The following is a 15346-nucleotide window of genomic DNA, read 5'->3' on the forward strand; positions in this document are numbered from 1 at the left end:
TCCAGACCTTCTAAGCAAAAATAGAGAGGCTGCCATTTCTGCAACCCTACTGGTTTAAGAGGTGGCCTTCATTTCACTTCTGGGTGTTAAAGGCAAAGAAAACATAAATCCAAGGAAAAGCTGTAGTGAGGCTCACTTCACCAGGGGAGGGCTGCCAGAACAAGCAGCTGTAACATTTTGATGCAAGTGCTTCATAAAAGGTAAAAAAAAAAAAAAAACTATGTAAAGTTGATTTTGGAAGACAAGAACAAATGACTGAGCAATCTGCAAAACAAAACATTTATTCTTATAAAAAGTCAGTTTATGTACAGCAAGCCCCAGAGGAAGTGGAACACCCTGCAGTCTTCAAGACCCTTCCACAGTGCCTTCTTTGACGATGACCCGTGCGAGGTTCCGTGCGAGGGCAAGTCTCAGCATTTCCACTTTGGTTGTCTCAATGTCATCCTCCTGCAAGGGAGCAGAGCCTGGGTTAGGGGACTGCACACAGCCATGAGCTGGTGCCACAGTCTGTCTCAGGGTTGGAAAGTGAAGATGCAGGTCAGTGAGAGGTATTTGCCTGTTACAGGGACCTCCCAAGAAGAGCGAAAACTACATTTCCTACTTAACAGCTCAATCCAAGACAGCATTGCCAAGCCTTTTCATTCCCTGGATGCTACAGGGCTTTGCATGAGCAGCAAATGATTCCCTGTTCTGTGCCTGGAATGCTCAGAGCTGTTGGATAGCAACATCTCAGCTCTTCATTGCCCATGTAATGTGCAATTAGTCATCTTGGAAAAGCATCACGGTCCAGTGCAAACCATCAGAATAGGAGGAGCAGGAACGCTCCTGCACTGTGTTTGTGAATACTTCAGTCTCTTATTGATGCTTCATTTGACTGCTCTGAACCCACTGTGCCAGTCTCTGGGACTTGGGCTGTCCCTCTCTTATGACCTCACTAGTAATACAGAGTTTCCCTCCCTGACCCTTCCCATGTCCCTCCTCAATTCCTTATCCCACTGTCCCCATTGTCCTCAGAACTGGGACTACCTGGAATTTCTGCTTGTCTGGATTCCCGGCTGTCAGGTCTTCCAGGCATCGCATCAACTCGTATGTCTGCTCTGCTGAAAATATGACCTATGGAAATCAAAATATTTAATGAAAAAGATCAAATTTATAGACATCACACAGGCTGAGAAGATAGTGCAGCTGGAGAGAATGCTTTTACACTCCCACAGAGCCCTTCTGACCCCTGAAATCACAGGATCCAAGGATAATTCAGGCTGGATGTGACTTTGGGAGGTCTCTAGTGCCACCTCCTGCACCAAGCAGGGTCGGCTATGAAGTCAGAGTGGCTGCTCCGGGTCTGTGATTGCCGAATTGTCCTTTTCTTGATGGATCTTGAAGGAAAAACTGTGCTTAGAAGCACTGGAACAACCTTCAAGCCAAGTACCCAAAGGAGCTGAATGCAGTGTGTGCTAAAATTACCAGAGCAGATTAATTCCACTGCTGTTGTAACAGCAGGGAACCGAAGTAAGAACAAATTGATTCCCTTCCTGGGTCCCTGTGTGTTCCCACTGCTGGGACACTTGGAACTGCCAGGGACAGGTCCTGGCAGCAGGAGGAAAGGAGGGTCACCACTTTGAGCTCCCCTGTCAGGACAAAAGCAGCAGCCCCCTGGGGGGCTGTCAGTGTGAGCAGGACCTCACCTCCTTCTGCTCCAGCAGCGGGAGCGCGTCCGTCAGCAGCGTCATCCAGAAGGAGCAGGGAGCGATGTGCGCCGTCATCAGCGTCAGCAGCAGCCGCGCCGCCTCCGGGAACCGCTTCTCCCCGTAGAGCCGGTGGAACTCCCGGTACTTCCCTGCCACAGGGTGCCCACAAAAGGCATCAGGGGCTGCTGGGCCTTGGGAGATCCCTCTGCTCCCACAAAGAACTGTCCCCAGCCAAAACCAGCCCAAGGCAGCCTGCTCTGGGGGCTGGGAATCTGGTGCATGAAGGAAAGTGACAATAGAGCCTTCCTGAAAGGGCAGCAAACCCTGCTGCTGTTCTGGGTGAGCTTCAGGGTTTGCATCAGACTGGTCAGGGGCTGCTGCCGCCTCAGGCTGAGTGTCTGCAGGGGAGCAATGCCCCAGTGGTTAGAGAGCAGAGAGAATGTCCTTTTTGAGGTCACAGAGTATCAGGAAGTCCTGAAAGGCTACACTGTCTGCATTGGTTGTTTAAATGGAAACTGGAATCTCTGTTAATAGGCAAAGTTCTGCATTTGCTAAGAATTAGTGAGATCAATATCCAGCATTAAAGTGGCTGAGGATGGAAGTGGGGCTCATTCTGTACCCACTAAACTGTCACAATACTGGAAATTAGTGATTCTCATTCAGATTCACCTTGACTAATGCTTGAGCTCAAGGCAAAGACATGGGGAAGTTCTCCAGCAAAGGTACAGCAAAGGCTCTAAAAACCCCAAGGGAAAAACAAGCAGAAATATTTTCAGGCCTTTCAGGATTGTTTAGAAAGAGCAGAAAGAGAAAAGGCTTCTGTGGGACTGACAGTTACCAGATGATGCTGGGCATGCAGAGCTGAGGGATTACCAATTTAATAAGTTACGTTTAGCTTCTAGACCTAGCTTAGGATCAGCTTTAATGAAGGAAAATCAGTTCCAGTTTTACAAGCTGGAACAAGCGGAAACAGATAAAACTCAAGCTCACCCTCCCCCTAAGGGTGGCATCAGGTAGAGGGGAGTCAGTCCAATGTTGACAGCTATTCCAAATTCCTATCAGATTCTGGCCCCTGAAATTGAGATTCTTACTCACAGCATCAGGGAAATCAATTTCCTGTTTTGGACCATGAATCAAAGGCCACAGAGCAGATGCAGGCAGAGGGGCAGGTTACCACAGCCTGCCTTGTGCCAGGCAGGAGAAGGAAGCTGTGGTACCAGAGGAAATGAGCTGGAGGCCCTCACTGTCTCTTGGCACAAGTGCTCACTGAGAGGGCAGGGAGGGCTCTTGTTCCAGTGAGCGTGACTGGCACACTAACCCATACACTGGAGACTTTGGAGAACTTGGTAAAATTATAACAAGGTCAACATAACTTAAACCAATGGATTACTCTTCCAATTAACCCCCTAAGGCAGCATTTGTTAGTATTTCAAAGCCTCTCAAGGTAGTGACAGAGTCTGGAAAAAGAAGGAAAGAGACGTTTGGAGTGTCAGGAGTTAGGCCTGTCCTGCTCAGAGAAGAGCAGGAACCTGGTGTGAAGGCAGTGGTAAAGGCCACTCCTGATACAAGCTGCATCCCAACCACATTCACCATTTGCTTTCCCCTCATCATTAAACCAGGAGGCAGCCAGATGGAAGAAAGCATAAATCCAAGTAATTCCATGGAGTTCTCCATAGCAGAGCAGTATGGGAACACTGTAGGCAGCTCTCACCAAGGAATGTGAGCCGGTCACTGAGCAGCATGGATGGGCCCAGATTGTCAATGAGGTCCAGGTCAGAGAAACACCCCCTTTCAGAATAGTCCTTAAGGAATCTGGGGAGAAAATGGAACACAAGGAAAGCTTAGAGGGGAGGACATCATCCACAACCATTCTCTACTTCCTAATCCCTTCCCAGAAAACTGGACTGTACAGCTCAGTTCCATCTTAATCAACCTCCCCAAGGGCTTCAGAGAAGTTGTCAAACGTTCCCTGGAAGTGGCCAAGGAACTGGTGTAATGTACATTTAACAGACACTTCACTGATTCTTCTGCATTCTATGGTAGTCGAGATATATTTTTTTAAAGGAGTAAGTGAAGGAAGGCAGGCAGGAAGCTGAGGCTGGTGGAAGCATAAGTAACACCTCTGTTATTCTGCTGTGTAAAATAGTTGATAAGCAGCAGGAACAAAAACAATGCTAAAAGCTTTTCATCTGTTTTGTCACAGCCTCCATTATGCTGCTTTCTGCAGAGCTGCTTCCTGTGATTTTTTTTTTCATCCTTCGGTTGAAGGAAATTTAACGATTCCCACTCCCTCGAATAACAAACAAAAAAATCACCCCACATCTCAGATTAGCAATCTCTTACCACTCCTTCTGCCAGTGTTGAAGACAGAGTGTTGTCTGGCCACCTATCCAGAGTGTAATTTCAAAATTATACTCTAACTATGCAGGGACTGGTCTCTGCCTATTTCCAATTAGTAAAATCCACACAACATGTAGAGATTACAAAGCATAAAGAGTTGCCAGAGCTTTTGCTGAGGCCTGAGCCAAGTGTCAATATTGTCCTCACTTTGATAACAACCCTCCCACTCCAGGAAAGGTCAGGAATTTTGACAGGCTCATACAAAGCCAGGGACATGATAAAACCACTCATTGATGCAAATTTTTAGTAGAAACAGTGAGATTTTTAGTAGAAATGGTGGCTTAAGTGACTCCTACTGGCTTGTTAGGAGGTTGTGAGGTGAACTTGATTACAAATAATCTGCTGAATAAAGCACAGGTAGGGACTATCCTCCGCCCAAATCAGCCCCTGGCTCACTGTGCAGCCCATCAAACAGCTCTGTCACAGCAAGTGAAGGGCAGAGGACAGAAGCTGTTAAAAGAAATGTTTATCCAATAAGGTCTAAGGGAGTTGGACTCTCGGATAAAGTCAATCTGTTTTGTCTCTAGATGTCAGGAAGGAAAACAACCTAGGGAAGGCACAGCTGGGGGTAGTGCAGGGGAGAGCACTTGAGGGTGTTGTTTTCTGGTCCAGAAGAAGGTGCCTGGCCCCTCCTGCAGCAGTGGGAGCTTTGCTGGCCCTTGACACAGCAGCCACCTTGCCCCTGTCCCCCCCAGCCTGGGAGCTGCTGGCTCAGCCTCACCGGTCCGAGATGAGGGTGGCAAAGGCCGCGTCCTTGGCTCGGATGCTCCAGGACAGGGCAGAGCCCAGGCGGTTGTTCCGCAGAGCCTTCATGGCCATGATCTTACAGATGCTGCGCACTTGGGGGGAAACACAGCAGAGGAGGGGAAGAATCAGTGTCAGTGGGTTCAGCTGGACCACTGCAGAACAGCGAGACTGAAAATGCATCACCTTGCTCATGCATCTGCCTCTGCTCACAGATCCTCAGCACCTTGAGGGCCTTCTGCTCCGTGCTGAGCGGGATGCGCTCGATGTGCAGCTCCAGGTACACCCGACCGTACTCCGGGCAGTGGTCGAAGTAATCCACCCCCAGCTGCCACAGGCTGAGAGAGGGGAGAAATCACCACATTCCAACCCTAGAAATCTTCAATGAGCACAACAGTAAAGCCCCAAGAAGAATTTGAGCCCGCATTAATAACTGTTAGCCCTGATTAACTTTGCATTCAGTGCTGAAATGGCTTTTCCTTTCTACCTTATGCCAGTTCCCTGTAACATAACTTTGGAATGCCACGACTTTGGAACATGTGCAGCTCCTAAGACCGTCAGTGCAAGGCACTCTGCACAGTGGCAGGAGTGGCTGTGCCCAGGTCGTGAGGTGTGAAGGGTGCTAACAGACAGCTTTTGTCTCCATTCAGGAAGGGAAATGTGCCAATCTTGTACAAACCCTGAGGGACACCTCTGCTGAAATTCTAGAAGTGGCTGCTCTAAGTTTGCCTTTTCACTTCATGAACATGCAGTTATTTGTTTTGGCTGCCTCAGTCTAAGTCTATCCTGTAAGTAATAAAACAAAAGTTGATACCTGTGATGGGAGAAGAGTCCTGAGGCATACTCCAGCAGGAGGAATTCACGCATATTTGAACCAAAACTGGGGTGGGGGAAGAGAGCAAATATCCAGATATTATTACTTGCATCTCACCGGAAGAATCTGATGACTTTATTTCACAAGTACTGTCAATTTCTGCAGCATGTTTTGTTTTCTTTTTTTCCCTCCTCTGGGTTATCTTAATCTGCTTTATTCAAATAATGCAAATAAATACTTACTAGAGATTGTGAGACTGCAGGAGTTTGCAGTGATCCAACAGGTCAGTCAGATGAGCTACAAACCACCAGTTGCTCAGGACAATGCTGTGTTTGAAGCAAAAGAAAAAACTAAGCCTAACACTGCCAGGGACTGTGTCAGGTTTTCCACAAGCATTTCTTACCAAAACACAGCTCTGTTACAGTCCAAGGTCTGGCTGCAATGTCCCAGACCCAATGGAATACTTTTAATTGCTGCCAGCTTCATGTACTTTTGCTAAATTATTTGCAAGGATCATCAGGGCTCTGTACCCATACCCCTGCCCCAAATACACAGAAGCAATACTGCAGAACTAGAGAATCAAAAACCTTAAAACTCAACCTGCATTCCTTGATCACTTGATGCATCTCAAATTCAAAGGCTGCCATTAAAATCATGTCTAGAGGCTCAGGGCTGCTCTCTCCACCCAGGAACAGGTCCATACTAGACTGTGGAAAGAGATGACAAGACATGATAAATGCAGAAGCAAGACATTTGTTTGGATGTAGCAGTTATTTTATAGGAAATAATAGGTCATAGAGGTTGAACACATTAACAAAATGGAATTTTCCTCATTTTAGCATAAGGGAAATGGAAAACAATTTGCAGGAACAAGACTAGAACGTTATGACACTGAAAAGTGACCCACTGAAAATTGGGCCTTCAACAATTATTTGTCAACTTTATCATTCTCCCAGTCCTTTTAAAAACTCCAGACAACATCTTAAAGCTATACAGTTGCTGTAAGACTTTCCCCTAGGTTTTATTTTCAGTGTAGTAACCCTTTTGTGCTTGAAACACGGAGAATATTAGAATAATTGTATTTCCTACCTGTGCATAGAAACGCAGCTCCAATGGCTTCACTGTCGGGTGAGAATACAGGAGCCGTGTGACGAGGAAGTGGTACCAGGTGGTCATGAGCTCCTTCTTCTCCAAAATGGCATCCTCATCTCCCAGCAGGATCTAAGGGGACAAAAACACAGCAGGAATGCTGTACACTCAGTGATGGATACAGCTGCACTCCAGCTCTCCAGAGGCATTGCTCCTGCTCTGCAAAGGTGAGGATTTATTCAAAATTACATAAACAAAGATCTTTTTCACAGCTCAGCTTACAAATCATCCTTAGGATCTTGGACAGGGAGAGAAACCCAACTGCCCAGGCTGGCAAACCATCAACAGAGGACAGGAGAGATATTAAAGTTACTAATGGCTACACTGGGTGCCTGAAATCCACAAGGATAGATCCAATACTTTAGTCCAAAGTTTCCTTTGTTCCCAGCAAGAACACACCTTGCAGATGGACTCCATGTGGGGATTGGAAGCAAAAGTTCCATCCTGTAGATACCGTTGACATTCCTCATGCCAGTGCTGCCACTTCAGCTCCAGCTCTGTCAGTGTCTGGGTATTGCTAAGCTGAACAGAGGGAATAAAGGAATACAAGGAATAAAGGAAACACAAAGTCAAATCACCAGGCCACAGTTTTTGGGCCAAACTCACAGTCACTCCCGATAAAAAGCTAAACATGAGGCTGCCTGTCATCTTTCTGTGTTGATTTGTCACCTAACAGACTTATCTGAATTGCTGGGTCTTTGGCAATTCAAGAACACAAATATCGTTACTATAAAGGAGTAAGAATGAGATATTCTAAAGGGGAACAAACTGTTACAGGGGATACAACCTGGAGGCTTTCCCAACAAACTGCATGGAAAACACACTTTATACATACACTGGGCACAGGCATCTTCTTCATCAGGTCATCCAAGATTTTGTACATGTTGATGGATGTGGGATTGGCACTGGCCTCCTTGGAGAGCAGGTGCCGCGCTTCGTCCATCCGGCCTTGCAGCACGAAGACATCCACCTGCAAAAACCCCCTGTCCATGAGCTCCACGCTGGGCAAGATTATGGAGCACCCAGGAAAGGGATCAGAGGGGCCTTTTAACCTGTGATTCAGGCACAGGAAGTGGAGGTAAAATGTTTAAATTGTAGGCACTGGTAATTCAAGTAACAGTGGAAGGCTTGACCTCTGTGGGTCAGGAAGGATGAGGATGGAAATGAGAACAGCTTCATCCTAAAGCCTACACAGGCAGACAGCAAAGAGGTGTCATGTCCAGCAGGGAAGAGGAAGGAAAGCACAGACATGAATTCCTGTTGCTGAAGAATCTTCCAGGTGGTGATACTCACCACGTTCCAGAAGAGCTTGTGTTTGGACGGACTCTCACTGCTCAGAACTTCCCGGACCATGCTGTCCACGTCGCACACGTGCAGCCGCACCCAGTCCAGGAGGCGCAGCAGGAGGGGCCCAGCTGTGCAGGCAGATTTCCCTCTGTCAGTTCCCACCTCTTTGTTCCCAAACTGCTCTCGCACATTTTGTAACAGTTTGACATCACTAGATGAGATTTACTGACTGGATTTCTACCTGCCACCCCCAAATTACAGAGTTTCTTAAGCAAAGAGGCCCTGGGAGCACCCAGCCTCTGACACGTTTTCCTGTGGCAACACGGTCCAGGAGAAAACCCACACTTGAAGAAATAAAAAATTAGTGATCCAGATCATAAATCTTGCAATGCCAAGAGACAAACAGAATATTTCTGTTTATTTTAGCATAACTTCATTATTACTAACTGAATAGGTGGAAGAAATTTGGCACTAGGTGATCAATTTAGATTAAGTAATCTATAATTTTTAAGTCTCTCCTGAATTCTGGGACTGTGTAAGTAGCACATTTGTTTGCATAATACGATTTCCTTCAAAAATTACTTCCTATTTTAAAAGACTAATGTAAACAGACTGACTTCAAAAATGGCAACCTAAATTTAAAGGAGTTATATCAGAGCTGTGTAAATGTCAACTGGCATTGACACATTTGATGTTTAAAGACATGTTTAAGCTTATAAATAAAATAGATTGGCAACAACTTTTGATATCCCTCTTCATAACCTTTCTGACAAAGAAACAATTTAAATCAGAGGAAGAAAAGTAGAAGGAAAATTGAATAGCTTGACATAATTCAGTATAAAGAAGGCAGTTAACTGAGGCAGAAGGCATATTAAAAGGCTTATTGACACTCTGCATATCTCTAAAACATTAAACTATGACACAGGGAATATAATACACATTTTAAACAAAGAAATATGCAAAGAAGAAACCCATCAGTCTTTACACCAGGATAGTTCATAGCTCACCTGTAGCTGATTCAACAAACAGAATCTCACAAAGGTTCCAGATCAGCTCCATTGCAGAGAGAATGGAAACCTGAAGGAAAGCAGGGCCAAGTTTCAGAAACAGTCATTCCACCTGGGTTTTTTAAGCACAAAAAAATGTGGACAGCATCTGCTGTCCACAGCAATCAGTTCTTACAGAGAAACATCACACTGACATTTCAGAGATAAAAATTAAAAGACACAGGCCACAATGTCACACTCTTTTTTGGTCAGAAAACACTGACACTGTGTAATGAAATGCAACAATAATCTGTCACCAGTGAGCAATCTAACTGGTCTTATTTTCAGCCTTTCTGCACTTTTAAGATTCAATACAAACATCAAAGGCAGAAAGAACAGCCAATGAAGCAACATCACTGCAGCTGATAGGACAGAACTGTGTGAGCACTCTGCTCCTCCCAGAACGCTCCGGTGGATCTGACAGCTCACCCTGAACACCCAGAGGCTGCTGTGAGGCTCAGATGCAGCTGATTGGAATCTCAGAGTTTGAGAGGTGAAACACCACACAGCAAGTCTGAAACTTTTCTTGTCAGCTTTGGGATCTGCAACAGCTAATATGTTTATAACATTGCAGTGAATTGAGGTGTTTGGCATCTTTATTGTTTTAGAAGCACAGAAATTAACTATTTATTTCCATTTATTCTTGGTCATGAACTGCATCTCATATACAAGACAGAGGTAAATCTGAAGTGCCTCATGCCACAGTGGTGGCCTGGTGAATTCACCAGCCAGTAATCCACATTCAACCTGACAGGACTGCAGATTACCTGAGTGCTGTACTGGCCTTGCAGGGCAGGGTCCTGGGTCGAAACTGAGGGAAAAGCAAATAAAGTCAAAGAGCAACATATTTACATTTGACAGCTGCTTCTGAGCTTTGATAGCTTTCCATATATCTGCCACATGAGATACGAAAAGGCTGCAAGTCCCCAGAAAATCAGGTACAATATGGTGGGAAAAAAACAGTCTATGACCAGATTTACAAACCAACGTGGAAATATCCCACATGGAAGTAGAGTCTTGCTAATTACTGAAACCTATACCTGTTATTGTACAGCAGTTGCAGTAAGTTACCACTACAATCCTACTTTCGTAATTGCAACTGGTGTTTCCTTTTCTTGCAGTAAGAGAACAAACAAACAAACTTACCAGCAGCCTGGTGCATGTCCTCCATGCAGGCTCTTATCACTGACCGGTAGTTTTTACTCACTTGAACCAATCTGCCAAACACAAAAAGACTTTGATTGGAGGGAGCTGTTGGAGTTTTAGTGTTATGCCCCCTATAGCTTGGCAAGTTCCTCTGCAGCAACAACTCCCATTACCTGGGTGGATCCAGCTGGAATCAATGAGACTGTACCACATTCTACTAGCATGGTTATTGGAAGGATCCCATCCTTGATTTATAAAATACCCCAAAAAAAGTCATTCTATCTGCCCTGCTGTTGATTCCAGAGCTGGTGAAAGCAGCCTGGCCAAGGGCACTTGCCCCACCTGAGTCGTTCATCAGCCCTTGGCGCTGGTCCCCGGCTGGAGAAGGGGCAGCGGCTGCCTCCCTCCCTCCCACTCTCCCCATCCACTCACTGCGCCTTCCGCGACTTCCCCGCCAGCTCCTCCTCGCTCCGCTGCAGCCCCATGAAAATCCCGTGCGACTCGTTGAAGAGTTTCCGCAGGGTCTGGATGTAAATGTCCTGGTCCCTGCGGACCACGAAGACGCAGGAGGAGCTCGGTGCTCCATCCCCGGTACCTGCAACAGAGCCCGTCAGCGCCCGGGCAGCAGCGCCCGCGCTGCCCTCACCCAGAGCCGGGATGGGCACGGGGAGCGGAGCTCACCTGCGCGGCCGAACAGCGTCTCGCACACCAGCACCTCCGCGGGGCCCCAGGCGAAGCAGAGCTGCCGGGCCGAAGGGTCCGCGCCCGGCACCACCTGCAGCGGGACGGTGTCCGTCAGCGGCGCCCCGGCCCCGCACCGCCCCGGCCCCGCACCGCCCCGGCCCCGCAGCCCCCGGCCCGGCCTTGCCCCGCCCGCCCATCCCGCACCACCAGCGGCGGCTCCGTGTCCGGCTCGTCCATGGCGGCGGCCGCGCCGCTCCCGTTCCCGCCCGCCGCGGCTCCGAGGCCCCTCCGGGCTGCCCGCGCCGCCGCCTGCGCGCCCCGAGCCCCGCCCGGCCCCGCCGCTGCCGTCCCGGTGGAGCCGCCCGGGCACCGGAGGGACACGGAGGGAGCGCGGGTCCCGCCGGCCCGGGGCAGGCAGCACCGCTGCCCCGGAAGCGCCGCCCGCCCGCGAGGCCCCGCAGGGCGGGACGGACCCGCCCCGCCCCGCCCGAGCCGCCGGCCATGAGGGCTCCGGGCGGGCTGTGGGGATGGACGGATGGCGATGGGATGGGATGGGATGGATGCCAGCCCCTCACAGTGTTCCTCATTTTCTTGTCAGGACAGATTCAGTGCTGGCTGGGAGCACCGCTGGCCCCAGGTGTGTCGTGCAGTGATGTCGTTGGTCAGTCAGCGTTCACAGATTCACCGAACAGGTCAAGTTGGAAGGACCACAAACTCAGGTCCGAATTACCTGCTGCAGCAGGCTCATCTCAGAGTGCATGGCAGTGCCTTGTGTCCAGACAGTCCTGGAATATCTCCAGTAAGGGAGAGCGCACAGCCTGCCTGATCTCTGTCCAAGTGCACAGCCACTATCACAGTGTTGTTTTCACGCTTACTTCATTGACTGATTGCTGTGTAACAACCATGTCTCCTATTTCTTTATGCATGTCAAACACGTGCTGGTTGAGAAGCCTCTGGCATGTTGAAGGTGATGCTCTCTGGAGCTCTTGGGCATTGATAAAGCTGACTAATCAAATTATGTGCTCTGACTTCAGTGAGTTGCCTGCAGGTTGGGGAAGGACTTGTAATGAAGCAGGATCGACACAGGAAGAACTGCCACTGCGCCTCACTCACTCACTCCCTGCCTCAAGGTCCAGGAGGCGGTCGATATCCCCTGCACACTGGGCAGAGGTGCCTTCTGAGGCTGCTGGAGGCTCATCACCTTTCTGTTAACGCTGGGATCTCACCTACCACGGCATTCAACTCAATACCATGCTGTGATAAAACACTAACTGCACCCTGCTCCTCTCCTTCCATTCTGCTCTCCTCCCTGCTTCGGTGTACTCCTCACTTTTTGCCTGTGCTAGCCAATAAGCAAGTTCTTCAGCAATATACTTTTTAAGACAAGTATTAGCAGTGCAGCTTTGTTGGTCTCACAGCTGGAACCAGTCCCTCTTAGGCTGGTGCCTTCCCAGAATGCTCACTAAAAATAAAACTTTTCAAGATAATGTAAATAATTTGCTGTCCTTGTATGACAAATACTGCAACATTTCTTATTTTACTTATCAACTGCTGCAGCCATCATTTCCAATAAAAATAAAGCCAGCAGTTATCTCTGGGAAGAGCATGTCATGTAACCAGTCATGCTGAGAAAAAAAAGTGATGTCTCTTCAGGTCAGAAGGAATAAATTTTTGCAGGTAGAACAAACTAAACATTCCAAAAGCTGCCTGAGAAACTGAAGACTCATCAGTTTTAAACCTGTCATTGTTTATCATGGGTAAGGGTCTCTGTTTTGTTATTTGAGGATGTGCCCGTATTTTAATCTCTGCTGTATAAAGTCAAATTCACCATATTGTCTTACACAATGGTGCTGCTCTGTGCTGCAGACTTCTGAGGATGTTAGTGGGCATTCCTAGATCCAGAATACCATTCCACACATCACTGAAAGGCTCTGGATGCAAATCAAAACCGGATGTCTAAAAACCCAGGGGTACAAGGCCTCCTGCCACTGTTCCTCAAGGCAAAGGTGCTGCTTTTATTACTGCAGCAGTTTCTTGTGAGTGGCAGAATATATTTAGAAGATCCATGTAACACTGTGTAGAGATCCACTGTGTGGGAGGTTGATCTAGGAGTGGGACAGTGTCCTCTGCTGCTCCCAGGTCCATCTGTGGGAAGAGACACTGAAAGCTGGAACTCTTTGATCTTCTCCTGCTGTCTCTTGGCACACAGCGTCCACTTTGCTCTCTCCCTAAAAGTGTCAGTGGCTTTTCATATCCGCAGCATCTGTTGTTCATAAATGGATGATTCCTGTGGAAATCATCTTGGGAAAGGTGAGTTTTAGTATGAAATCTTGATATTTTTTAGTCCTCTTGAACACTGGCTGGAGCTCTGCACATATATAGAAGGGAAACCTTCCTGCTCGAGGCTTCTGTGCCTCTCAGTCCATATAACTGAGCAGAGTTGGGAATTTCCATGTCAGCATGGAATTTCACATTGCTCAGAAAGGCTTTGGAGTATGGGCTGTGGGTCCAGCAAGGAATGCAAAGAGAAATTGTGTGGTTTACAGTCATGAGAAAAAGAGAAAATAAAAAAGATCTGATGAGGATAGGAGTTACTACCTTGTGAAATAGGAGGTTTAGAAGCTATTTGGGGAACAGAGAGAATGATCAGCATCATGAACAGGGAAGGCACAGCACAGGCAGGGCTGTAGGCAAAAGGTATTTTCTATTCCCAGGGCTAAGCCAGAATTAATGAAGAGCAAAGCCTGAGGAAAGAAAGCACTCAGACCTGCAGAGTCTGAGCCAGTAACCCAATGCACTCATTCACACCAAATTACTGTGTGCTTTTTGTTATTGCATTGCACTCAGTACAAAATAACACTCAGTTTTGAAGGGGCTGGAGTTGGTTTTGTAGGCTAATGTTTGCTGATGTGCAGGAGCATGCACTTTCTGCCTGTAGCTGCTTTGGTATCAAAAACCTTAATGTTTTAAAATCCCAGCATGAAGAGCGTATATATGGAATGCCTGTGTTCCCTCCCCTCTTCATCAGAGGGTGGAGAATTAAACCAAAGAGCTCTGCAAAACCTAGATTTATTCCTTATAAAACTGCAGTACAAGAATGAAACAAAGTATGGAAATATTTTAAGAAACAACACGTGGAATTTTTTTTCTCCCAGAGATGGAATTTCTCAGGAATTTTCACTGTGATGCTTCCCCATTCACTTCCCTTCAGTTTGGTGCATCGAAGAGGAGGAGCTCAGAAGGACAAAAAGCTTTGCTTTGCTCCCCTCTGCTGCAGCCCGGACCCTGCAGGAGTGGAGCCTTTGTAGTTCCCAGTGTGGCTTCTCCCCCCGCTGCTTGCTCCCAGTGCTGCTGTCTGGCCTGTTCCTTTGCAGGTTTTAGCACTGATCATTGTCAGCTCCAGCATCTCAGAGTTTCCTCTGTTGCTATGTAAAAAGAAAAGCCACACAGAGATGAGGTTTGTATAAACCTGCTCTGTGATTTGGGATCCGTTTGATTGGTGGTGAGACCAGTGCTGGTGCAGCTGAAGCTGTTTTCAGCCTTTCTGAGCACATCTAACTCCCATATGTTCTCATAAATTCTAGAGTATTTTCCTGTCTTTTTTAGCACATTTGTTCTATTTGTGATGCTGCCTTAATGTGTGTCTCACTTGGTGCCATTTCTGCCTTCAGTTCTTTCATGCCATGCTCAGACCTTGGCCAGCTTCATCCCACCTCCCCAAAAATCCTCCTCCTGGGCCTGCAGCACAGGAATCTTCAAGTCGAGAGGGGGAAGAAGTGAAAAGAACAAAATACAACAGGACAATCAAGCCCCCTTGAGCCCTTCCTCATACATCTCTGTGATGCTGCATCATCTCTAAAAATAGAACTTAAGTCCATTGGGAATCATAACTCATCTTTTGTTCTGTGAAGTACCCCTTGGGCTGGGAGTTTTGTTTTAAAAAGCCGTGGATGAGATAGAAGGGTGGGCATTAAGGTGCTTTGTTTCCTTGTTCTCACTAGCAGAGTGACCACTTCTTAGGGGTGATGATCGACTTGAGAATGTCCAAACCAAGTTGCCCGTTGCTTTTCAGAGCTGGAATGAAAGAAGGGAGACCACAGGAGCCTGAGGCATCAACATGCAGGGGGATTTGGGCAGAAGTGCATGGTCTTCCCCAACCAGGGCCATTCTCACCTCCCATTACCTTAAACAAATAGAAAAATAATAGCATGAGTAATTAAACACAGAGAAAACAGGCGGGGATCAACTGATTGATCTTTTGATGATAAATCAAGTAAATTGACACAGGTAGGAGTGGAAAGCAGAGCTCAAAGGATGATCTGTTTGAATTGCAGTCACAATTTGAAACAGCATCTGTTGCCTTCTTGGGTTGAACTGAACACTTCCAT

General features: G+C 47.3%; 1 protein-coding gene across 1 annotated transcript; it reads right to left on the bottom strand.

Moving 5' to 3' along the window:
* Positions 1-265: 265 nt before the first annotated feature.
* On the bottom strand, positions 266-11317 carry NUP85 (nucleoporin 85). The gene is made up of 19 exons (XM_012578581.5): positions 11163-11317; positions 10956-11049; positions 10707-10869; positions 10275-10345; positions 9896-9939; positions 9090-9159; positions 8089-8210; positions 7631-7765; positions 7195-7317; positions 6736-6867; positions 6247-6353; positions 5889-5972; positions 5647-5712; positions 5019-5170; positions 4810-4927; positions 3400-3500; positions 1686-1837; positions 1027-1113; positions 266-447 (listed from the first exon to the last, which is right to left on the bottom strand). Exons 1-19 carry the CDS (start codon positions 11193-11195, stop codon positions 346-348), a joined length of 1956 nt encoding a protein of 651 aa, XP_012434035.3. The 5' UTR covers positions 11196-11317; the 3' UTR covers positions 266-345.
* Between the last annotated feature and the right edge of the window lie 4029 nt (positions 11318-15346).

Source organism: Taeniopygia guttata, chromosome 18 (assembly GCF_048771995.1).
Source record: "Taeniopygia guttata chromosome 18, bTaeGut7.mat, whole genome shotgun sequence".
Taxonomy (NCBI): Eukaryota; Metazoa; Chordata; class Aves; order Passeriformes; family Estrildidae; genus Taeniopygia; species Taeniopygia guttata.